Source organism: Alternaria viburni, assembly GCF_023758015.1.
Source record: "Alternaria viburni strain BMP 2772 chromosome Unknown scaffold_17, whole genome shotgun sequence".
Taxonomy (NCBI): domain Eukaryota; kingdom Fungi; phylum Ascomycota; class Dothideomycetes; order Pleosporales; family Pleosporaceae; genus Alternaria; species Alternaria viburni.
This window is the reverse complement of record NW_026055786.1, coordinates 454615-479467: the sequence shown is the minus strand read 5'-3', so window position 1 is coordinate 479467 and position 24853 is coordinate 454615. Positions and strand designations below refer to the sequence as shown.

General features: G+C 53.0%; 8 protein-coding genes across 8 annotated transcripts; 3 read left to right on the top strand and 5 right to left on the bottom strand.

Moving 5' to 3' along the window:
• Positions 1-7: 7 nt before the first annotated feature.
• Positions 8-1463, bottom strand: J4E79_007776 (uncharacterized protein; the record flags this gene model as incomplete). The annotated part of the gene is made up of 4 exons (XM_049356639.1): positions 8-298; positions 407-1175; positions 1237-1302; positions 1351-1463. The coding sequence occupies 4 exons, from the start codon at positions 1461-1463 to the stop codon at positions 8-10; spliced, it is 1239 nt and encodes a 412-aa protein (XP_049208986.1).
• Positions 1464-5960: 4497 nt separating this feature from the next.
• On the top strand, positions 5961-6645 carry J4E79_007775 (uncharacterized protein; the record flags this gene model as incomplete). Its single annotated transcript, XM_049356638.1, has 2 exons — positions 5961-6017; positions 6049-6645. 2 exons carry the CDS (start codon positions 5961-5963, stop codon positions 6643-6645), a joined length of 654 nt encoding a protein of 217 aa, XP_049208985.1.
• A 2877-nt stretch (positions 6646-9522) lies between these two features.
• J4E79_007774 (uncharacterized protein) lies at positions 9523-10704 on the bottom strand (the record flags this gene model as incomplete). The annotated part of the gene is made up of 1 exon (XM_049356637.1): positions 9523-10704. The coding sequence occupies one exon, from the start codon at positions 10702-10704 to the stop codon at positions 9523-9525; it is 1182 nt and encodes a 393-aa protein (XP_049208984.1).
• A 2013-nt stretch (positions 10705-12717) lies between these two features.
• J4E79_007773 (uncharacterized protein) lies at positions 12718-15218 on the top strand (the record flags this gene model as incomplete). The annotated part of the gene is made up of 3 exons (XM_049356636.1): positions 12718-13083; positions 13134-13811; positions 13866-15218. The coding sequence occupies 3 exons, from the start codon at positions 12718-12720 to the stop codon at positions 15216-15218; spliced, it is 2397 nt and encodes a 798-aa protein (XP_049208983.1).
• Positions 15219-15370: 152 nt separating this feature from the next.
• On the bottom strand, positions 15371-16084 carry J4E79_007772 (uncharacterized protein; the record flags this gene model as incomplete). The annotated part of the gene is made up of 1 exon (XM_049356635.1): positions 15371-16084. One exon carries the CDS (start codon positions 16082-16084, stop codon positions 15371-15373), a length of 714 nt encoding a protein of 237 aa, XP_049208982.1.
• Positions 16085-17107: 1023 nt separating this feature from the next.
• On the bottom strand, positions 17108-18366 carry J4E79_007771 (uncharacterized protein; the record flags this gene model as incomplete). Its single annotated transcript, XM_049356634.1, has 6 exons — positions 17108-17172; positions 17225-17497; positions 17549-17717; positions 17767-17911; positions 17961-18147; positions 18198-18366. The coding sequence occupies 6 exons, from the start codon at positions 18364-18366 to the stop codon at positions 17108-17110; spliced, it is 1008 nt and encodes a 335-aa protein (XP_049208981.1).
• A 2659-nt stretch (positions 18367-21025) lies between these two features.
• Positions 21026-21793, bottom strand: J4E79_007770 (uncharacterized protein; the record flags this gene model as incomplete). Its single annotated transcript, XM_049356633.1, has 1 exon — positions 21026-21793. One exon carries the CDS (start codon positions 21791-21793, stop codon positions 21026-21028), a length of 768 nt encoding a protein of 255 aa, XP_049208980.1.
• Positions 21794-22502: 709 nt separating this feature from the next.
• J4E79_007769 (uncharacterized protein) lies at positions 22503-24634 on the top strand (the record flags this gene model as incomplete). The annotated part of the gene is made up of 4 exons (XM_049356632.1): positions 22503-22589; positions 22644-23380; positions 23429-24303; positions 24354-24634. The coding sequence occupies 4 exons, from the start codon at positions 22503-22505 to the stop codon at positions 24632-24634; spliced, it is 1980 nt and encodes a 659-aa protein (XP_049208979.1).
• Between the last annotated feature and the right edge of the window lie 219 nt (positions 24635-24853).

Sequence of the window (24853 nt, the reverse complement as noted above, 5' to 3'; positions counted from 1 at the left end):
TGATCGATTAATCTGTAGTAGAGACTTGCGCAGTAGAGTCATGTTCGCCAGCATCGTCCGCGTTGACATCGTCTTCGCTAGCGTCGTCTGCGCTTGAGTCCTCTTCGCTGAGATCGTCTTCGCCAGCATCGTCTTGACTAGCATCGTCTTCGCTATCATCTTCGCTATCGCTATATTCTGATGAATCAGGATAGAAGCCGGGCGGAGTGTTGAGCGCAGGATGAGCATAATTCTTGGGGTCATAATCTGGCTCATTCTCGATAAGGTAATGGCGTTCCGAAAATGCGATCCACGGATCCTAGATACCGGTTAAAGCATTAGCTACCGACTTGCGTTTTCAGGGGTTGATCGCATGGTTCGAGGACTCATTTATAGGTCATCATTGGGAGGTCAAATAAGCACTTACCTCGTGATATTCCTTGAGGATATAGTCATCCAGACTGTCCAGATACTCTCTCGCATCTTGCCTCCACTGTTCACTTCCACTCGTATCTCTGAGCACCTCGGTGAGGTCAAACTCTATGTCGTCGTACCTGTTAAACGGATGCCCCCATTTGAAACGCAAATGCCCTCCTTCGCGTTCATATGCCTGAAGAACAGGTCTCAGGAGTTCGATCCACGGGACCCACAAGTTTAACCTGACCTCCTGTTGAACCAATTCGATATGGAGACTGAAATTCCTCTTCTTCCTGATACTCATCAGGGTCTTGACAAGCGTCTCGCCTTCTGCATCGATGTCTGTATTGGATTCCCAAAGACAAACATACAGTGACTGCAAAACATCTGCGGGAATAAGTCCAACATCCCAAATATCTTGACAGACGACTCGTTCCGTTGATGCTATGGTGATGTATTCAACTGGACCAAAGCCATCAATGTCGGGATAGCTGCCAGAATCGCTACGGTCGGGTTGTACCTCGTACCACTTCACCATAACTTCGTGGGCTATTTTCAAACCCATGAAGCGGCTTTGAATGAAGTGCGGCAACTCTCTGCGGCAACTCTCAGCCTTGAGACGGTATTGCATCGACTCTTCATGATACTTGAATGCTTTCTTATCCCAAATATAGTCGAAGATCATCGCTCTCAGTTCGGTCGGTAGACGGGTCTCTATCTCACGAGCGAATTGGAGATTCCATAATTCGCTGTATTTCGTGACAGCGGCCGGCCATTCTCTAAAGCGAACTCAGTGGTTAGTCTACGCAGTTTTTGTTTCGTACAAGGAGAGAAACTCACTCTCTGAGGATTTTCGTTTGCTGTTTTGCGGTGCGCTTCTTTGGGGCCTCGAGTTTGTTGCGAATGCTGTACGTATGTCAGTTTCCGCGTTTTCCGTCACGTAGGTGGTCTTACTCCACGAGGGTCTGATACGCGGCCTGGACATCGTCCTGTTGGACCGGTGTGGAATTGGCAGAATGGATAGGTTGCGCCTTTGGCTTAGACTTCGGTTTGGTCTTTCGGGCCATAGCTGGCAAACAAAGAAACGGTAATCGAAGAGCTCACGTCTCTATGTGTGCTGTGCAAACCCGCAGGAGTGTTTAGGTGTAAAGTGCGAGTGTCACAGAGTTGGCGAGGGGATGACGCGTCGCTAGCGCGTCTCAAAACGATTAAACACGCGTGTCCCTTGCTTCCCCATGCTAAGCAACCCGCTTGCCGCGTACCGATTGCAGACTTCAACCGGCAGCAACGTGCAGACATTCTTTGCCCATACACCGATACTACTCGACGCCCAAGGCGCAAACGCTAGCAACAGAGACCAGCCTAGCGAAGATATGAGAGCAGCGGCGCTTGCGGGCCGCAGACCATTCTCCGTCGGCGGCACAGTGCAGATGTGGGGCGGCATGCGCTGGAAACCCTACTTAGGTAAGGCAAGGCAGACACCTGCAATAGAGATCAGCGTATCGGAAACAACACACAGTGGAGCAGTGACGCTGTTACATTGGGATGGGAAGCTGAAAGGATCTTTAAGCTTCGGAGACTTCTTTTAGGCACCCAAATTGTGACAAGAAGACGAGGTTCAAGGGCATGTCCAAGAGCGCTTTCCTGTCTCCATTATCCCTCGTTCTGTACTCTACTCATTCAGTGAACGACACAAACACAACCGCGAACTCAGCATGCATCACCTCCGTGATGCTCTACTGGGCGCCTCACCGGAGGGCCCTCCCGAACTCAACCACCTAGACAATGTGGCTCATGACGTCCTAATGGTTCGCGAAGACGTGGCGCGTGGGGAACTTGACGGACTCCGCGGAACAGCCTTCTATAATCGAACCGGGGTTGTCAGTGAGCGATACTGCAGCCTAGGAGATGGTATCGACTCTCTTGTGCACCACATCCACTCTGCGTGGCACATGTATTACCAAGTTGCTTTGCACACGGCGTATGATACGCGCGAGCAGGACCGCTTGGTTCTCGATATTGTGCGAATCCAGGGATTGGGGCCGTTGACCAGGCCCGCTACTGGGCACTACGGTATCGACATCGCGCGAACAGTAGATGGAACGGTGTGGAACGGTCAGTAATATCCCCGTACAAACTTTATGTGAGACACACACTGACGTTGTACACCAACTTTTAGATCTACCCTTTCTAGCCACTGACATGACCGGATTCTGGATCGAGAACTGCGCGGCCTTGAAGAACGCCCAACGACTGAACCTCGCATCCTTTCTGGCCAAGCTGGCGTCGACTCGCGTTAGCAAAGATCGAATCTGTCAGATCGCTCTTCTGCTGTTCAGCTCCACTTTTGAGGGAAGAAGCAGTATCGACGGAGGGCAGCCAGACGAACTTTCTACACACCAGACGATCTCGACTCTCGATCTAACGCAGCTCATGCCGTCTGTGTGTGCGTGGATCAAAGAGGCGGGTCACGTTCTTGTCCAACTCTCTGAACTCTCATGGAATGATTGTCCCAGTCATATCGGACAGGGTGGGCAACACTTCCTTGAATCCGACTTCGGGAAGCGGTCACCGACTGGTTTCACCCCGTGGAGATGGATGTATTGGCTCAAACGTCTTCATGAAATTCGTCAAGAAGCGAAAGAGGCAAATGAGAAGACTCTCGAGGAGCAGAGTACTGAGGCTATTGACCGCATGGTCAGCCAAGTACACGATCGTAACTCGGGGATTCTCAGGGCGTATCAAGATGGCGGGGACTTCTTGAAGCTGGACGATCATTTGGCGTGTTTGAGGGGTAGATAGATCGAATGCAGGCTATACAGTTATGACAAACAATTCTGTACACGTCCGTGCTAATGTGGGAGTAGTACAGTTGAAAAGAAGCCGGAAACCCAATATGCGCCTAAACAGCCCCACGCGCATGGATAACACGGAGGATAGGTAGGGGACGGTCCGCGTAACCCACATCGGGCCAAAAGTGCTACATGAAGGCGCATGTTGCGCGGCAATCTCGTGCTAAGCACCTAACATATGGCGCGGCAATCTTGCCCGGGTGTGCTAGACACATGCAGTGTGGTAGGTAACTTTGTGCTAGGCGCGGCGCAGCAACCTTATACTAGGAAGGCATAGGCAACACCGCAACCTTTATTTAGGGCCATGCGGCGTGGTAACTTTGTTTGAAGTGCATGCGGCGCAGTGACCTTGTACTGGATACATGCGGCATCGCAGCCTTGACGATTACGATGATCCCTCGAGACAGTGAACGATCTTTGGCCTCTGGCTGGAACACGACTGAAGATCTTGCTCTCACTTTTTAGGTCTTTCAGATAGAACATACTGCATCAAGTGTGTTGCTACTCCCTCTCCGTCTTCTTCTCAAGTTATTGAAAGACGACGTCACCTGCCGGGACATCGCGTGGGTAGGAAAAAACGAAAATGTGTTATGGCGAGCAAACTTGGAAAACGAATGTGATTGTAGTAATTTACGAGTGTAGAAGGGTGCTGCCTTCAAAAAAGAGCGTCGTTCCTGATGCCTCTCGAGCTCCGCTGAAAGCCTCAGCCTGTCAAGTATTGCGAATCGCTCACTGGGGACTACCACCAACCATGCGCTTTCTATCTGCATTCCAAGACCCCGTCATCGGAAGACTCCCGGCAAACTGCAATTCCATATCAATGTCCATTTCAACACATGTCGCGTAGAGAAACACTTACTTCTCGTAAGAATATAGCCCTCTCGATAGAACTTGCACGAATCGCCAAGCCTGTGCCTGCAATTGTTGGGGCAGTTGCATGCACTGATGGCATCGGGGGCAATGCGGACATCTCTAGTCTCGTTGAGAACCGCCTTCACTTCGCTGTTGGTTGTTGCTGGAGGGGCAGCCATAGCCTGTGCGGCGAAGAGGGCCACAGCGGTGGTAGCAAGGAGAGTCTTGAAGGACATTTTTGGGTTTGACTGATGATGGAACTGAGTTCAGAGTTTGCTATTGGTGGTAGATGGTTGGAATGGTGATGTTTGCGGTGGGGAACTGTGAAAGAGACATGCGTCTCATTATATGCTTTCAAATTCCAAATAGCAACTGCTCTTCCAACACCTGAGAAGGGTTCGGCTGTAGGCTCTCAGGCCAGTAGATGTGTGCCGCCGGTCTCTCCGTTGGTAGAAGGACGATCAAGACTCCACTGACCGACCGGTCCGTTCCTACTCGCATGCTGATGCGTCATCTTAATCCTTCAAGAAACTATCTTGATCCTTCGTTTCGCTTCTTCAGGCATCACATGTTGCTTTGGGGGGCGAAAGCGCCTGTTCCAAGTTCACATAAGAACTTGCACCGCCGATGCTGACCTGGATCTAGCTTAATGATGGTGTTGTCTTCGTAACGCTGTCATGTCTTGTGGCGGCGTAGTCTTCCCAACAATACCGATGTCACTGTACTCGAATCTTGTAGCCGGACCGAATCGTTACAAGCAAAGATCTGCGATACTCCGTACGATGCAACACCTTACTACAGATCCATATGCCACAACAGACCCTCGGAAGTTCTACTTTCCAAGCGTCGGTCCCATTCCCGGGCACATTAGCAAACCTACCATACGCCAGTGCAGCCTCCACACCATCATGACTGCAATCCAAGTTGTCTCACATGGACTTGCATAAAGGCATTTGATGTTGATCTTCTTCATGTTCGACTGGGCTACGCCTCACGACATGTCTTATGAAGCTTCGCACAGCAATAACGACAAAGTCTATTGACGCCTAGGCAACAAATGCTGCAGCATCAACCCGTTTCCTGGAACGACTCAGGTAACCAGTAGGCGGTGTCAAGACCCGAGGGTGCTGTATTGACATCAGCTAACCATCAACCTCTTATTCTCATCACTTGAACGTACCACATGCCCATCTGCCTAGAAGTGTGCTTCTTGCTACATTCGTCTTTGCACCATGGACTCACCCGGCAGAGCAAACACGCCGGCAGCGAGGAGCTTTAGTGATGAGCTAAGTGAGGGCTCGAGCTGGCACTCATCCAGTACATCGAGTGAGGATAGCATGTCTCCGGTCACACCATCTCTCCGTGAAAGATGGAGAGCCTGGAGAGTTTCGGTAGCCTGGCGCCGACTGCCACTACCGAGGTTAATGAATTCGACTCGTAGGAAAGGAAGGGGTAGATGGCCATGGTGGAAGTACCTCCTGATCGTTGTTGGAGTATTGCTGGTCTTCGGTATCATCGTAGGGATGTGGGTGGTCTCATGTTCGCTTCGTCGTGTATATGACTGACTCGAATCAGGGTGTACATATACCTCATCACCGCCCTCATCCACAAGTTTGCTCCTCCACCAAACCACAGCGGTCTCCAACATATCGTCGAGAGCTGGAGGGCACCGGATACCTACGGTGCTCATGAAGTTGCCTGGCGAGACGACTTTAGCCGCGACATCGTGCCCAAGAAGTGCCATTCACACAATGACTACTGGCGATCTGTACCGCTCTTTAGCGCACTTGTAGCCGGTTGTACAAGCGTGGAAGCAGACGTGTGGCTGGCGGACGACGGAGCGCTTCTTGTGAGCCACTCATGGGAATCGACTACGCCACCGCGGACATTGAAAAGTCTTTATCTGGACCCGTTAACGTGGATCTTGACGAAGCGTAATGTCTCCCAGGCATCTGTATACCACAGAGATATTGGGGTTTTCGACGCAGACTCAGACGCTTCTGTCGTTCTTCTAGTCGACTTCAAGAACGATGCGTATGCAATCTGGAACGCGCTCCTGGTACAGCTACAGCCTCTTCGGGATAGAAATTGGCTTACGTACTACGACGGCGAGAAGATGCATCACGGACCACTCACTATCGTCGGCACAGGCAATATCGCCCTGGAGTCTGTCCTATCGAACCACACCAATCGCTTTGTCTTCTTCGATGCGCCGCTTCTGTCTATTGCCACCGGCAACACTACTTTCAACAATACAAACTCGTACTACGCCAGTGTCAGTCTCAAAGATGCAATTGGTAAAATTTGGTTCAACCAACTGAGCGCAGAGCAAGAGAAGATCCTGAAGACCCAGATCGAGATGGTGCAGGAGACGGGATTAATGAGCAGATATTGGGATACTCCTGGTTGGCCGATTAGTTTGAGAGACATGCTGTGGTTTAAGCTCACGGAATTCGGCGTCGGAGTGCTCAATGTAGACGACTTGGTGTCGGCAACGAAGTGGAATTGGCATCAGTGCGTCGTCGCTGGCCTGACCCTCTGCTGACGTCACGTGCCAAAGAGCCGTTTCGGGACAAGCTCATGCCGCACAGAGCCTACGCAGAGAGAGCGCCGCCGTGTCACCTCGCGGGCATCAGCAGCCAACTCTTTCGCCCTTATTAGCATGCAGAAAATTGAATTTACATGGAAATCTACACTCTTGGTCGATTGAATGCAATGGTGACAGCTCTGCAAGCAGCCCTGGAGGGCAAGGAGATGCACGGACACGTATGCACCAACGCGTCTCTAGCGCGCCGGCACAACTGAACACATGCGCTTCACGGCGAAGAGTACACCGTCGCTTGTACGCACCTTCATATATTTCGCCGACACGTGCTATAGTCGCTTCTGGCGCTACGGTTACCGGAAGTGCTTCGACCTGTACTTTCTGTTTGATCGGCAATGGAGCTTGCCTTGGCAGATGGGTCACTTCCGTTACATCCCTCCACACTGGAGAGGTGTCCTTGCGCCGGCTTCACCATGGCGGTTTCATGAACAACACACTTTTTGGTGGCATCACCACACCCGGCATCTTTTCCTTCATCATTGCATGACACCTTAGACGAACTACATCGAATAAACCTTTCAGGCCACCCACTTGGTGTTGGCTGCTTACTTCTCACGACATCATTTCTCTTATTGTATTTCGATGAGAGACTACAGGTCTCCGCGTTTATCTCACAATGCGTAGGATTAAAGTGCCCCGCGGGGTGCCATACCAGCGGCCAATGTCAAGACAACATAAGCGCACCCTTATATATGCGCTTCTTTCGGCCGTCGCGTTCGGCGGGTATTACTGGTTGTACGCGCAGCCCACCGATGCGCTCGCCGTCGCATTCGAAGAGCACGAAGCATATATGCACGATGGATCGAGCCTCGCGCGCATCAAATCCGAGCAATCATATGATTGGCGAGAAGCGCCCTTTGTGAACACGATCACCTCCTACATACCGCTGCCGACTACCGCGCCTCGCAAACTCCCACGCGTCCAGTCCGAAGACTTTCCCGAAACAAGCGCGCAAAGAAAACAGAGAGAACAACGTAGAGTCGCCGTACGAGACGAATTCAGGCATAGCTGGAATAATTACAAGAAGTTTGCGTGGGCACAGGATGAGCTTAAGCCAATTACTGGTGAGGGTGAGGAGTCGTTTGGCGGCTGGGGCGCCACACTCGTTGATTCATTAGACACGCTGTGGATCATGGGGCTCAAAGAAGAATTTGAAGAGGCCGTGGAGGCCGTCGCGGTCATAGATTTTGGCAAGACCAATCTGACCACCGTAAGCGTCTTCGAAACGACTATCAGATACCTCGGCGGACTGCTGAGCGCATACGACATGAGCGGGAAGCCTATCTTGCTTAAGAAGGCGATACAACTTGGAGAGATGCTGTATCGAGCGTTCGACACAACGAATAATACACCCTTGGGCTGGCTGAATGTGGAGGGCGTCAAGAAGGTACCCAGGCTGGCCTTCTCCGCCGAGAGCAACATCTGCTTTGCCTGTCTCGGCAGCTTAACCATGGAGTTCACGCGGCTGGCGCAGGTTACGTCAGAGCCAAAGTACTACGACGCTGTTGCGAGAATCACCATAATGATGGATCGCGCGCAGGATAGCACAAGGCTTCCTGGCCTATGGCCAACTATGGTGAATGCTGCGAAAGAAGAATTTAATCAATCTCGCTTCTTCTCCATCGGCGCGCTTGCTGACAGCACGTATGAATACTTCCCCAAGATGCATGCGTTGCTGGGCGGGGTGGAACCTGCGTACGAGAAGTTGTACCGCGACTCTGCGGAGATGATTGACGCATATATGCTGTTCCGCCCCATGGTGCCTGACAAGTACCACGGAGAAGACCTACTCCTGTGCGGCGATGTTTTCACACACGGCGAAGAAGCCAAACTCGACCCAACCATGCAACATCTTACGTGCTTCATTGGCGGCATGTTCGGTCTAGCAGGTCGTCTATTCTCTGATCCTGATCACGTAGATCTCGGCGCGAAGCTTACCAAGGGATGCATATACGCCTACGCCGCCACACAAACTGGTATCATGCCCGAGACATTTGATATGGTCGCCTGCGACTCCCGGAAAACCTGTCCCTGGAACCAAACGGCTTGGGAAGAGGGTGCGCTGTATCATTATAGCAGCAAATATGTCGAAAGTTTCAACGATGCAGTGGAAAAGTACAAGATCCCACCTGGCTTCACCAATATCCGCGACAAGCGGTATCTGCTCAGACCCGAAGCCATCGAGTCTGTCTTCATTATGTACCGCATCACTGGTGACCGGCAGTATCTCGATGACGCGTGGGACATGTTCACCAGCATTGTTGCCGCAACTCGAACGCCATATGCCAACGGACAGGTCCGAGACGTCACTTTCGTAGCGCCAAAAGCTCCAGGCCGGGCCTACAAATCTGTTCCTGGTGTCGGCGATGTACCTTACACGCGCGACGACAACATTGAAAATAAGATGGAGAGCTTCTGGACGGCAGAAACATTGAAGTATTTCTACCTCATCTTCAGCACGCCTGACATGATTAGCTTGGATGACTGGGTGTTCAATACTGAGGCACATCCGTTCCGGCGGCCGAAGCCGAGATAGAAGAAGGTTGAGGATGATGCTGGGGCTAGGGCTAGGGTTGATGAACAGCGGAAATGGGATCGCTGGTATCGCCTGACTTGAGTGAGGAAACACCTCATCATCGCTATCGTATTGTGGTAGTGCGTAGCCGGAGTATTGCATTGGCTGGCGTTGTATGGTAAGCTTGGATAGCTTTGATGAATTCTTTACACTACATTTTACGTTGTCACTCTTCGCTTCTTTTCTGACCGCGTTCCTTTCTCCGGCTGCCAACGTTTCTTTGATCAGGAGGCACCACCAAGCTACTCCGTCCTCCTCCGCTTGTTGCGATACTCGTCCTCACTCGTAGGTATTGTGAAGTCTTCCTTCCTCTTGATGCCTTCGCTGTTTCCTTCCACAGCCAAAGTCGTCTCTACCGGCCCAACTGTCACGACCGGCTCATCCGCCTCCATCTTCTCAATCGCGAGGATCTCCTCTTTCTTCAACATCTCCTCCCTCTCCCTGATCTTCCTAATCTCTCCCTCATCCATAAGGTCCTCATCCTTCAACATCTCCTCTCCTTCAGAGTACTCCTCCGGCTCCGGCGTATTACCCACCACCGTCTCGAAAACCACCTGAAAACTCCCTTGTTTAACGAACCGTGAATCAACAAGCCGATCCCACTCCTGAGCCACATACCTGTACTTGTCTTTCGTACTCAGCCTCGGGTTCACATGCACCACTCCCCTCGACACCGCCAGCAAGATGGGATCTTGGTACGAAGACAACTGCGGATGGTCTTTCAACATGCCCTGTATAGCACCCCAGGCTGTCTCGTAGATCGCAGTCCGTGTACCCGTATATTTCCCTTCAAGACCAAGATACCACGAGTCATCCGTCCAGCTAGGCCAGTAGTCTCGCACAGCCCCGGTCTTCCCTTTGCGCAGGCGCTCGAGGAAGCCAGATGCTGGAAACGCGTCGCGTGACGTGCGGACGCCTGTTGGAGGCAAGACACGGGTTGGTGTGTCTAGTGACGACCCGTACACGAACGCGAGACCGGAGTCTTTCCAAGCGCGGTCGAACGCCGGTTTGACAATCTCATCGTGCCAGATTTTGAGGAATTCAGGGTCGATACACGGAACCATGCTTGCGTGGGGGAAAATAACGAAGAGATGCGGACACGATCCCATTCCCTCTGTCATCTTGTCTTGACTGGGTGTTGTGCTTCCGAACAGCAACGCGCATTGCACGTCTCGAGCCGTGACTGAGTAGCCGTGGTGGGACAGGTAGATGGCGATGCGGTGCGTGTCAGCTTCGTCGATTGGGTTCACGGATTTCAGGTTCAGTGTGTGGGGGATCCATGGGGTTTGCTCCCAGGTTAGGCGTTTGGCGAAGGCGAGGGAGGTGGGGAGGCAGAAGGAGAGGGCGCTGTAGCATTGTTCGGGGTTTACGGTGGGGGACAGGGCGGAAAGGCCGGGAATGGATCGCTCGTGTGTGGAGGACATGGTGGTGTTGGAGTTGATGAGGTCCAGATGGACGAACGGCTACGCAGGAGGGGTTTTGTTAAAAACGTTTCGATAGAAAGTTTCGGACTATGGGGTAGGCGTGAGAAGTGACTAGAGCATTGTGGGTATGTATGTTTTGCCTGGAGACGTAGTGAATGGTGTAGAGGTTACTAGCCGATGACGCACATGGTCTTCAAGATTTGAGACAGCTGAGTGAAATAGTTTTGTGCTTGTATATCCTATCAGAATCGCCATCCGCCAGAATTGCGCTGGAAATCAACAGCAGAGAATCCTGCATAATAAATAGCCTCTCGAATAATTCGCTATATCCTTTTTGATGTGACAAGAATGATAGAGCAGTGAATCAACAACCGGGCTGCGTACAGTCGATGGTAACTAGTGTACTTCACATCTCAACGGAGATGTTTCTCAGCTCCCATATACTTAGTAAGAATAATTAAAGGCCGTGGCAGTGGAGAGAAGTGACTCTCAAAAGGATTTTCCTGGTGTACGTGGTACGACGCAAGAAGCTCGATCGTTCCTCGAAAGGTACTAGGAACGTGTTTGAGATTGATCTAGGCTGTGAGCCTTGCTGTAGAAGCTGATACACTTCGACTTGAAGACATTGTGACTGAAGGATACAGCGCTTTGATTCTGATGAGACTTCGAGACGTAACGGATGCTTCGTAGAGTAAAAGACCTCAGCGTTTGAGAGTGGACTGATGAGCTAGACGAGCTTGAGGTTAATTGACAATCACGACCTTGCTGCACACGTTCCGAGAGATGGGTTCCTGGATACATGCGCCATTTGGAAACTGGACTATACTGGCTATGTTGATGGCTCGTTGCTATATTGCATGACTTGTATGCAGAGCGCTTGCCTGCAGATCTGAGTCAGCGTAGAAGAATGCCAAGATGGCTGCCTGGATGTCAGCACTAAAGATCATCCTAGTACTACATGTTAAGTACACTGCTGCGCGCTTTTCGACACGACAAACCTCATTTTTCTTACACTCCATTGAGATGTCTTATTGTTCGTGGAAGAATCATGGAGGTGGGCGTTGCATCGACCGGAAACCAGCCTAACGGAATCCCGGGACTCGGCAGCTTATCTTCGCGCACCACGGCGACACTGCGGGCCTGACTGCCGCATTCTGGTCCACGACGCCGCTGCTCGCGGGAACGCCGTCCACATCTGCGTGCTTCAATCCACCAAGGCTTCATCTTGTGATGGACAAGCACGACCTAGCGGGCGCCACCCCCACTTGGCAACGCTTATCGTCGCATTCTCGAGGACAACGCCAAACGACGAGCGCCCCAATCGCACGAGACAGGATCGTCTGTCGCACGAACGCCGAGGAAACTTCCCTAAATTGCGAGGCAATTGTTCGGCGACACCAGGTCTGCCCGCGATTGGCTTGTTGCGCGGTCATAAGCACGGCGAATGCTTCTTCCGGGCGCATTCGATATCGTGTCTGCGGATGATGCCATCCAACCTGGTGGCGACACCATTCCGTTGTTTACCTAGGTATCGATCGCTATCAGCCTGCCGTTGCAACAGGGTGCCAGGCCATCCCCTTTGGAACGGCATCTCCGACACGGGATGGCACGACCTCGTTATCCCCGCAGTTTCCTGCCCAATATACGGTTGCAGGCTTCGTTTCTGATATGCCGGGTGTTCTAGAATACGGAGCGAAGAAGCGATAGGATCCACGGGTTGCACAGTTAGGTTACCTGCCGTGCCACCAACATCGCCTTGCATGATCTTTAGATACCCTTCTGTATTCGGCCGCTTCCTGACATGGGACACCTGCCCTTTCAAACCTAGGAGTGGCAGTCCTATCGCTCCTGCAACAGGGGCCTTATCTGACGTGCTATTGCGCGCAACCTCGCCGCAATCACACAGGTGAAGGCAACGATAACGCGTTTGCACTAGAGCACGTGAGCAGTTGTATATTTGAGTAACAGTACTCCCCGCTCGGACAATGAACCAAACCACGACCGCGCGCAACCATGGCAGCTCCTCTTGGTGATGTGATGGTTATGGGAAGACCCGACGCCGTCGAAGGCAAGGTCGTCAGTCTCCCCAGCCACGCGGCTATCAACGACTTCAGCGAAAAGAAGCACGCTGCCCACGACGGAGACATCGACATCAAAGGCCCTTTGGACCCTGAGATCAAGGCCGCTCTTCCCGAGTACGACGGTGATGGGCACGACAAGGACGGCGACGATGAGGACCATGTCATCGTTACTGGCGCCGACGCAGCAGCCTACCTACTGCCTCTGCGAGACGACTTTGTGCCTGCGATAACTTTCCGGTGTCTGTTTCTGGCCACCGTTCTATCCGGATTCCAAGCCGTCGTGTACCAGATCTACCAGGTATGTCAACATCACCACAGGCTGCGTACCTTGAATGCTGACAGAACCAGTTCAAACCCACTCTCGTCACCATCCAAGGAACCTTCATCGTCCTCATGGCCTACTTCCTCGGCAGGGGATGGGCCAAGCTACTGCCCCGCGGAGACAAGTTCGAGGCTCGGTGGAGGGAGAAGGGCGGAGTCGGCAAGGCGCCCATGTGGATTACAATCATGTCCTTCTTCAACCACGGCGAGTGGAACTTGAAAGAGCATGCCATCACATCCATCACCGCAACTTCTGCATCGATTGCTGCACCCGCCAGTCAGGTCTTCGCTGCATCTGACCTCTTCTACGACATGCCTTTGAGCCCTGTCACAGTAATCTTCAGCACCATTTCTATTGGACTCTTTGGATACGGTATCTGCGGTATCATGCGCCCCATCTGCGTATGGCACGTTGACTCGGTCTACTGGAGCAGTCTTCCCACAGTCAAGGTCCTCCAAGGTCTCCACTGGCAGAGCGTCAAGGATTCAAAGCCTCTCCGATGGTTCTGGATTGCCTTCTCCTGCATGTTCGTCTACGAGTTCTTCCCTGCATACATCTTCCCCTGGTTGAACTCTATCTCGATCCCCTGTCTGGCTGCCATGCATGCGACTGGAAACACGGCGGCTACGCTTACCAACCTCTTTGGTGGTGCCTCGAACAACGAGGGTCTTGGTTGGTTCAGCATTTCGCTTGACTGGCAATACGTAAGAAGGCGCTCCGAAACACTCATACTCTGCAGGCACTAATCGCTATCACAGATCACTTCCTTCCAGTCCTCGCTTCCGCTCAAGCTCCAACTCCATCAAGCTGCTGGATTCGTGTTCTGCTTTTTCATCATGCTCGGCATTTACTACGGCAATGCTTGGGGTTCGAAGGACCTGCCTTTCATGTCAACACGTCTCTTGACCCAAGAGGGCAAGCAGTACCCAAGTGAGAGCGTCTTCATCGATGGCATTCTGGATGAGAAGGCTCTCCTGCAATACGGTCTACCGAGGATTACTGGCACCTTCGCTTACGCCATGTTCATGGCCAATGCTGCGATCGGTGCTCTTATCGCCCACATCGTGCTCTTCTGGGGCGGCGACACAGTCCGAGCATTCAAGGACGCCAAAAAGGGCAAGTTCGACGATCCTCACCACGCGCACATGGCCAAACACTACAAAGACGCGCCGCAGTGGTGGTATCTAGCCGTACTCGTCGTCAGTTTCGTGCTCGGTCTCGTCGTTGTCATCAAGGAGAATGTTACTCTCCCCGTCTGGGCCTACGTTATCGCACTGGTGATGGGCACGATCATCTCGCCCTTCAGCACCCTCCTCTACGCCCGCTTCGGTAACGGTATCGCAACCAACAACCTGTCCAAGGTCATTGCCGGACTGATCCTCCCCGGCCGCCCGATCGGTAACATGTACTTCGCCGCGTGGTCGCACAACGTCATCAACAGCGCCGTGCAACTCAGCATGGATCTGAAACTAGGCGAATACCTCAAGATCCCGCCCCGCGTGATGTTCATGACACAAATCTACGGCACAGTCCTCGGCGGCTTCATCAACTACGCCGTCATGATCTCCATCGTAACAGGAAACAAGCACCTCCTCGCCGACACCGACGGTAACGCGTCGTGGTCTGGTGCAAACATCCAATCTTACAACACCAACGCCTCCACCTGGGCCCTCGCCGCTTACCTCTACAAGCAAGGAAAAGCATACTCCATCGTCCCCTTTGGTCTCCTCATCGGCGCTGCCATCGTCCTCGCCCACCGTATCTTCGTTCGCTTCGTGCCCAAGATCGGTAACTTCTCTCTCCGCGAGATCAACTTCCCTCAATTCATCCAGTACGCGGGATACATTCCTTACAACCAGAGTCAGACGTGCGTGCTTCTCAGCTGGACCATTGTGGGTTTCTTCACGCAGTTCTACCTGAGGAACTACCGTCCCCGCATCTTCAAGGACTATTCGTACCTTATTGCGGGTGCGTTTGATGGCGCAAGTTTGACGTGCTTGTTCATTTTGTCGTTTGCTGTGTTTGGAGCTGGAGGCCCGGCGATCCCTTTCCCGCAGTGGTGGGGTAACAACGTCGCTGGTAACTACGATTTGTGCCCTGTGGCGGAGTAGAGATGAAAGACGCTTTACAGATGGAGGCCAAGGCATGAAGTATGTAGTTCACTGTCGCTTTAGATACCATCCACAATTATCTCAGACTACTATGTCCAACATGCTATCTACATATCCCTCTATCACTTCTGACACATATCCTTCATCCCAACCTACCACGCAACAGGCACACCATCATACCTAAAAAACCTCCCACTATCCCCCTCCTTCAACCCCCCCACAACCTCCAACATACTCCCCACACTAACACTCGCCTCAATCATCGCGCCCTCGCCCCCCATCCTCGTCTTCACCCACCCAGGATCCATACAAATCACTTTAACCCCCAGCTTCTTCAAATCCTTCGCCTGGTGCACCGTCAACATGTTCAACGCCGCTTTACTCATACTATAAGTACAGCATTTAGTTATATCCGTCGCAACAGTCAGACTGCCGAGCCCAGACGACATGTTCAGCACCGTAGCGCCGCGAGCGAGGTATTTTTGCAGCGAGGAGACGATTTTGGCCGGGCCCAGCACGTTGGTTTGCATGTGCTCGTTCATGCTTTTCGGATCGAGCGTCAGCGATGTGTCGCTGGATGTTGCATTTATCCCCGCGACGTTGAAGAGGTAGTCGAGTGATGCGCCGCTCTTGGATAGGATTTCTGCGACGCGGAACTCGATGCTGGAGAGGGAGTCCAGCGAGGAGGCGTCGCATTCGATGATGTGGATTTTGGGGTTGGTTTTGCTCATTTCTTCCAGTTCGGCGACGTCACCTGATTTCGAGCGTACGCCCGCGATGATGGTGTTGTCGCCCTTAGCAGCCAACTGCCTTACAAACTCCAAACCAATACCGCGATTCGCGCCCGTGAGGAAGTAGGTTGCCATTTTGTGTGGAGGTTTTCTCGATCTTGATCTCGATGTAGAAGAAGGGATATGATGTGATTTTGGTTTTATAATGATGGTTTGGGCGATGGGGGCGGAGGAGTCTGTGAGGGCTCTAAGGGGAAGAGTCGCTGGAGCAGATTTCCGGGGTATGGTGGGTTGTAAATGGGGGCGCGAGAAGTTTTGGGATGCGGACGAGCGACTTGATGATGTACTTCGCCTCCGCGGACGGATTGATGTGCTGGTGGATGTGGATGTGGTGTGCCGTGTGGCATGCATGGGGGCTGCTTCCACCGGGTAAATCATGGTGGTGACGTGTGGTGCGGGAGCGTGGGAGGAGGGGAAGTTGGATGCGAGTTTGGGCAGGTCGTTGGATATCAGATATTTAGTTAGCAAAAGACCTATATGTTGTTCGTCGATTTGGTTATATGTATATATGCACGTACCATCTGTTCGCTTGAAGGAGTTGGTTGGCGGACCCGTAAGTCGGGGTCGGACGTGTCAGACCTGTCAATTCTGTGACATGGGGCTTCATGCGACACGGCGTGTCGACCAGAACGAGGCTGCGATGTTATGCTTTCGAGGAAATTGTGTCTCGAGTTCCCTAATCCTATGGCTGAAATGATCGTTTAGTCGTCGTGAGATTTGCAGGATCGAAATGCCTCGGGCGAGCCCGACGCCAGCTGGTGGGATTCGTCATGCGATGGACACGCGACCATTTCTTGGATCGTGACGATGCATTGGACATGAAGATGAGTTAGTACATGTGGAGAGATATGATTTCTTGAATTGCATAATTACTATTTCGTGCGTAACTTATAAATATTACCCGTAGCATTGGCACATGATGGAAGGGAAAGCGTAGCTTCACACTCTGATCGGCCACTGACAGTATCGCCGTCTCGACTGTCTGACGCGCGTAGCGTGCCTTTCGTCTGGTACCTGACCCACTCTTGACATCTCCACTTGTCTGCCACTCCCATATCCAATGCTCCGCATTCCGACCATACACCATCGAGATCTTGTCTACTCCATGTGGTCAATCTTGCGCTTCTCGCTGGCGCCCTTCACCACGCTGGATAGATCGACAACTGTTTCGTGTTAGCAGACGAACTGAACTTGACCAAGACATAGTCAACTTACGAGGTAGATCGAATGGGAAGTCGACACTAGCCAGCATAATGGCGAAGAAGATGTACCATCCGCACATACACGTGACGAAGGTGAAAGCTCCAGCAGCTTCAGCGAGCTTGACAGCAAGAGCAGCTTGGCCATTGGCAAGCTGGAAGTAGCTTCCGGCAAGGAGACCAAAGGCGGGTACGAGGGTGAAGAAGATAAGGAAGAAGATGAGGTTCGTGCGGATGGAGCAGACGAGGTAGACGAGGCATAGAATGCCCATCATGACGAGGAAGTATGCTGTATCAACCGTCAGAGGTGCAATTCCGAATCATGGTGTAGGCAACGTACCAAGACCGACATTGAAGCCCACAGACTCGAGACCTGTGCTGCCTTCGACGCTTGGATCTGCGTATGCGGCGTATGAGTTGTAGAAAGGTTGGAGGGTTGCGGCGAAACCGAGCCAGAAGGCACCGAACGAGCAGAAGACAACGAAGGGGAAGGTGTTGCCGAGAATCCACTGTGGTAGCGATTAGTGTTTGCTGTTACAAGTTTCCGGACGAACATACTTCACCGAGGCCACCGAGGATCATGAGCAGACCACCGCAGAAGTAATACCACCCGATGCTTGCAGATCCACTGCCACCAGCGCCTCGCCATCCCATAAGGGTCATGCTCAATGGATGCAGCGACAACAAGAAACCGATCAAAGCGCTGTGCAAGGTCAGCAACCACGAACCCGAAATGCGTAATGACAACTTACAGAGGTGTTGGGTTACCGAACGTCTTGCGCAGATCTCCCTTAACTTTGTTCGGTGGTGACAAGTACAGCTTCTCGAAAAGCTCTGGCGAGATAGAAATGCTGCCTGCTGTTCGGATTTGATGCAGCGCGGTACCAGAATCGGCCGAAGCATCGAGGTGTGCGTGTCCGCCATACCCATTGCCGTAAGCTAGAGAGTGTCAGTCGGATTCGGAAGTACGCGTCGCAAAAGGGTCTTACCATCTTGCCGAGAGAAGTCCTTCTCCAAAGCGTTGGGGTTGTCCATCATTCTTGTCGTCGACTCGTTCCTCGCAGTGGATCCAGCTGATAGAGTCTCCGCGTCCCGAGCCGTAGTCGCACCGAGATGGGCGTCGTTCGTTGCGTACTTGTGGTCGTGGTTGGAAGTCATACAGGCGATGTGGTTATCGAACAGACCGCTTCCGTTAGAGTTAGTATTAGAGGAGGATGTTTCGTGATGGTGGCCAGTGGATGAAGTGGTAGTAGCTGTAGAGTTCTCGTAACGTGACATAGGAGGCTAGAAGATGGAAGATAGGATTGATATAGGTGGGCAGACAATCTTCATTAAGAGTGTAGTAACGTAACGATGGTGCTCCGCAAACCTTGAGGCACGGAGTCCAATTCCAAGAAAGCGTAGCCGCGGACGAAAGCAAGGGATCATCACCAAGTAGGTGGCAGGTGCAGCCAGGCCACCCCGGTAATACAAGAGTTTGAGGACCAACCGCTGCGGCTCCGCGTTGGACCTGATGCACGTAGTCGAATTGGCGGGAGGGCAGATCTGCCCAGACTAGAGCTCGAAGGACGGCCAGGTCTTGATTCGCCGGAGTCATGAGGAGTTCATCCTTAGCTGCGGACGTGGCTTCCCTGGCGACGCATCCCAGAAACAACAGTGGCGTTCCGCGCAGTCACATTGCACACCCCAGACGTTCTGCCTATAACACCGTCGGGGCTTATCCAAGAGTGCATGATAACGAGCGTCCAAATGGGCGATTGGAGATGTAGATTCCCATCGAGGACTCTACGATAAGTATGTTTCTTCGTGAAACACAATTGATCACACTCTTAGCCTCGCCGTATTGGCAAGACCTCGGCGACCCTAGTGCCCAAAACGGTCGCAATGCAAATGGTACGCATTGAACGTTGTAACGTGATCGTGATCCGACTCAGTGACAACCAGTAAGGGATCTGCAGCTGCAGGAAATAAGATCGGTTCTGCGGAGTCGAGTGGAGATGAAGCACGCGAAAGCTGGGGATGTGTGCGGAGCCTAGACTTTGGAGCTAAATGATCGTCGGGCCGTCACTGATTGGGGTTGACTTTGCGGGGAAAGCGTGCTAGGAACGCTAGATCCGGATGAGTGGTGCAGGCGTTATTTCCAAACGTCATGTCGCCCACGGCATCTCTGAAGCCGTGCATAAGAGTTCCTTTTGACGTCTTGCGAATGAGTCGCGACGGCGATATCGATTACTGATGGTGTGGTTCCAAAGTGCAATCGCGTGCAACGTTGCAATTGAGGCAGTTGCAGATCTGTGTGACGAGAACGACCAACTGCTTCGACTCAGTCCAGAACATATGCAGTCCGGCCTCGTGCGGCGAAGCTGTTGTGGTTGCATGTGCATCTTATGATCGATATATCAGTTCCGCAGTTGGTGTCAAACTGCAAGGGAGGGCCCAGAGCCAGCCCCCGCGTTCCACTACCGAGGTGTGCATGGTGGCTTGAGAATCTGGTGTGACTGGTATCGAGCGTAGGGCATTTGGCGAATAGCTTGCGCTCATCCGACCACGTAACGGGAAGGCGGCGGATTGATTCCGCGAGTAAGCCCGCCTAACCCAATCCGGCCTACGATGGGGGAAGACTGGTGTTTTTTGAAACCAAGCCCCGGGAATAGGTAGACGCACAAACACTGGACTCGTGGTTGGTGTGAACTGTGGCTGGCATATCGCATAAAGTATTCCGGGGGGTTGCGATGTTTCGTGCAGGCTCCATTCGCACTCGAAATGAAAGCCTGGTTGACCGCACGTCGCACGACGATTCCCGCAATTCGTTCCGATTAACGCGCTCTTACAACCTCTTAGTCGGTAATAGGCAAGTCTGCCAGGTGTCCAAAAGGCAGACCGCATCTTCCGTGGATCCGAGCCATCAGCATCCCAGTCAGACCGCGACCCAGGATCCTAGCGGCGTATGCCGTGACCCCTCTGATCCGAAGGGCTTCGGGCTTTTCGCGCTCACAGGGAACGACGCTTCCGGACCAGCACAAAGTTGTCCATAGAATCTGCATCGCCTTATCCATTGTGAAAGCATGCACTTGCTCTAGTGGGATATCCTTCCACTGCGTACAAGTCATCGGCAACCGAAATCGGCATCCGAAGAACGTGACACGAGACTGCGACCAAGAGTCCCATGCAAAGTGTGGAGCATGCGGCGTTGAAGGTTCAAGTCGGTGGCCTTCGGAGGTTTTCGGTCTTCGGTGCTTTCCAGTGTTGGAGTGCCGAAAGCTGGTGGGAGCGTACAAGGAGATACAGATCGTCGGTACATTCGGATGTTCGATGGCTCAAAGTCTCGTGGTCGTTCGCACCTTCTGCTCCTGGGGGCACCGTACTTGTTCAGCATGGACAGGTGCGCGTCGCTCCTGCCTAGTGCCGAACGACTGTCATAAACTCGTTCGCCATGATCGCGAAATGTACCGATGATCGAGTCGAGCAGATTGCGTACAGCGGTGATTAGTTGGTTACTGTCTTTGCGAATGGACATGTATTCCGCGCCAGTCCACATGATGCAAGGTCAACAAAAGTGCTGTTAGGAGAGGAAGGTGCATTGCACGTGCTCTCAGAGAAGATGAGATGGATCAGTTTGAGAGAAGGTACCAAGCCGGCACGTCATTCTCTTTATACCTGCGCATATGACGAGATGGATGGTGGTGATGGGAAGATAAGTAATCTCACCCGGCTGGTTTGTTCGCCTTGTTCCCCCTTCCCCGACTCCGATCCCGCTGGATGATTAATGCGACAAAGAATGAGAGCTTCAACGGCCGTATGGTCATCCACAGCGACCTCAAGCTCCGCCAACTTCTTCGATGACCTTCTTGAGGTTCTTGATGTCATGCGCGAAACGACCCAAAAACAAGCCATCGACCCCTTCGGCAATCTTCGCAAAGGTGCCAGGGCCAGCACTTCCTCCGTAGACGATTCTTGTCGTGCCCGCTCTGCCAGCAGCCAGCTTCCTGAGCTCTTTCGTAACATTGACGACGTGGTCGGGGTCGGCGGGCTCCTTTGCGCCAATGGCCCAGACAGGCTCGTAGGCCAGAATTACCTCAGTGTCGTCTGGGACCGCAGCCAGCACTGACATGACCTGGGGTTTGCACTCTTGTATAGCTGCACCGACAGCTGCTGATGCGACGCTGTGGTGCGTCTTCTCGCCAATGCACACGAGTGGTATGAGGCCGTTCCTCGCCGCTGCACCGGCCTTCTTCGCAACCGTCTCGTCTGTCTCACCGAATATGGCCCTTCGCTCCGCATGTCCAATCTCTACTATCCGCGCACCTGCCTGGTGCAGCACCAGTGGGCTGACCTCGCCGGTGTATGCGCCCCTGTCCTCCCACATGGTATCTTGGGCGCCAAGCATGATAGACGAAGATTCGAGGATGCGGGCAGATTCGGTGAGGGAGACGAAGTCGGGGATGACGAAGAGATCGATGCGCGAGTTCCAGGCGTCGCCGTCAAGTTGCAAGACGCCGCGGACGTAGGACAGGGTGCTGGGCAGGTCGAAGTACATTTTCAGCGAAACGCCGACAATGCGGCGGGGGCGCGTAATGGGCGGCATAGCTGCGGTCTGTGTATGTGTATGAAGAATGTTACTTGTAGAGTGTCTGGCAGCTTAACACACTCTTGCGCAACGATGATGATCCGGGGTTACCGCATAGGGTAAACCCGGGGAAGGGATAATTCGGCCACCAGCGGTGGAGGGGAGCTCGTGTGGGACGGGACACGTTTGTGGGGCTCCATGCCACATCCATCACCACATGCAATGCCACATTATAATATGCGCGCCTTGCGACCTACCCAAGCGCTCTCTGCATCTCCTGTGACGAAGCGCGCCCACCGCATGCACATGTTGCGTATAGCCACCGGATCGTCCAGTGGTGCCAGAGTAGCCATGGCAGACCGCCGAAGATGGGCCACGCTTGGCAGGGCTGGAGGGCTCCGATTGTGCCTCCGTACTGCGCTAACCGCTTCAACGTCAACCTTCCGCTAAGGAAAACTGTACATCAACGCATCACTCACCTCCCGCCTACTGACCGACCGCAAGACAGCAGTGGTACATGTCGCGGACACTCGCAGATCGCTGGGCCCGCAAACGATACTTTGGATAGCTCGTGTCAACACCGCAGTACGCAGCATCCTTGCACATCGCCCGAATTCCACCGCGGGGTGCATATCTCTCATATACATTTCACTAACGTCGGGAGAATTGACGCAGACTCTACATTTTCCTCCCTCTTCTTTTTCTAGCTGTCCTACACCTTCCCATCATGCACATCTCTCAGAAACTCGCCCAGGCGCGGGAGGAGGGAAAGCCAACCTTCTCCTTCGAATTCTTCCCGCCCAAGACAGCGCAGGTACGTCGTACCCTGATGCCCTGGCACAAGGAGCAAGAAGCTGATTTCATCTAGGGAGTTCAAAACCTCTACGACCGCATGGACCGCATGCATGGCTTCGGTCCACAGTTCATCGATCTGACCTGGGGCGCCGGTGGCCGCCACTCCAAGCTGACCTGCGAGATGGTCAAGGTCGCACAATCCGTCTACGGCCTCGAAACCTGCATGCACCTCACGTGCACCGACATGGAAAAGTCCAAGCTCGACGACGCCCTCCGCGACGCATACAACGCCGGCTGCACCAACATCCTCGCGCTGAGGGGAGACCCACCGCGTGAGAGAGAGAAGTGGGAGGCGACGGCAGGTGGCTTCCGCTATGCCAAGGACCTCGTTGTATACATCAAGGAGAAGTACGGAAATCATTTCGACATTGGTGTGGCCGGCTACTCCGAAGGAAGTGACGACAACGACAACGTCGACGAGCTCATCGACCATCTCAAGGAAAAAGTGGATGCTGGAGGAACCTTCATCGTCACACAGATGTTCTACGATACCGACCTCTTCCTTGAATGGGTCAGGAAGGTTCGTGCCAAGGGCATCGACGTTCCCATCATTCCTGGTATTATGCCGATCCACACATACGCGGCATTTCTACGCCGAGCTCAATGGACCAAGTGCAACATTCCCAAGAACTGGACTGAGGCGTTGGAGCCTGTCAAGAACGATGACGTGGAAGTCCGTGAAGTTGGCAAGACTCTGGTCGCAGACATGTGCCGGCGGCTGATCGATGCTGGCATCATACATCTGCACTTGTAAGTAGGTGCTCGAGACTGGAAGATCGCCGACTAATTCCCATATAGCTACACCATGAACCTTGCACAAGCCACCCGCATGGTCCTCGAAGAACTAGACCTCCTACCAGACCCCGAGTCACCGCTAGAGAAGCCCCTTCCGTGGCGGCCTTCCCTGGCCCTCAACCGACGCGACGAGAACGTGCGACCCATCTTCTGGCGCAACCGCAACCGATCGTATATCGCACGCACACAAGATTGGGACGAGTTCCCCAACGGTCGCTGGGGAGATTCTCGCTCGCCTGCGTTCGGTGAATTGGACTCATATGGCATTGGTCTGAAGGGAACCAATGAGCAGAACATCAAGCTATGGGGCACACCAATGTCGATTAGGGATCTGTCCGAACTCTTCGTACGCTACATGGAGGGAAAGCTCGACTCGTTGCCGTGGAGTGAACAGCCCATCACGACTGAAGCTGGATCCATCACTGATGATCTCATCGACCTGAACCGTCGTGGTTTCCTGACCATCAACTCCCAGCCTGCTGTCAACGGAGCCAAGTCTTCGGACCCTGTCTTTGGTTGGGGCCCACGCAATGGTTACGTCTACCAGAAGGCATACCTAGAGGTGTTTGTCTCCCCAGAGCACATTTCGGAGATCATCACACGTCTCGAGCGCGACCCTGAGTTCACATACTACGCGGTCAACAAGGATGGCGACTTGAAGACCAACGCTCCCAACGAAGGACCAAATGCTGTTACTTGGGGTGTCTTCCCAGGCAAGGAGATTGTGCAGCCAACCATTGTCGAAACAGTCAGCTTCCTCGCCTGGAAGGACGAATTCTACCGTCTCGGACAGCAGTGGGCCAACTGCCATGCTGGTGTCAGTCCTTCACGTTACGTGATCCAGGATGTTGTTGACACCTGGTACCTCCTGAACATCGGTGAGTATATTCGCTTACTCATTATGCTTTTTCAACTAATACTCTTGCAGTACACAACGACTTCCACGCCACTCGTGGCATCTTCCCCATCTTCGACGGATTAGAAGTCAAGGATATGGACAAGCCTCTAGTCGACCCCAACAGCGTTGACGTGCCTGGCACAAACGGAGAGGAAGCGAAGAAGCCAGTCAACGGCGAAAGCAACGTGAACGGCACAAACGGCGAGAAAGTCGGACCTCGCAAAGAAGAGAACCCAAGCCTCATCGACGCTGCCAAAGCAGCCGCTGTCGAAGTCACCAACGGCATGAGGAGCCTTGCAATGTCCAACTAGGCTTCCATGATCCGATATGACACCCGGTCTCACTGTATTCAACACAACAAGACCCAACTCTTGAGGAGCTTCCCTCGGATAATCTCCACTTTCACTTCGGTCTTCAACAACATACGCAACAGAGTCCCTTTTTCAACAGGACTCTTGCACTTCAACAAGCGCAAATCTCTCCGACTCTTCATATCTCGGCGCAAATCGGTCATAATAGGTACTTTCAAA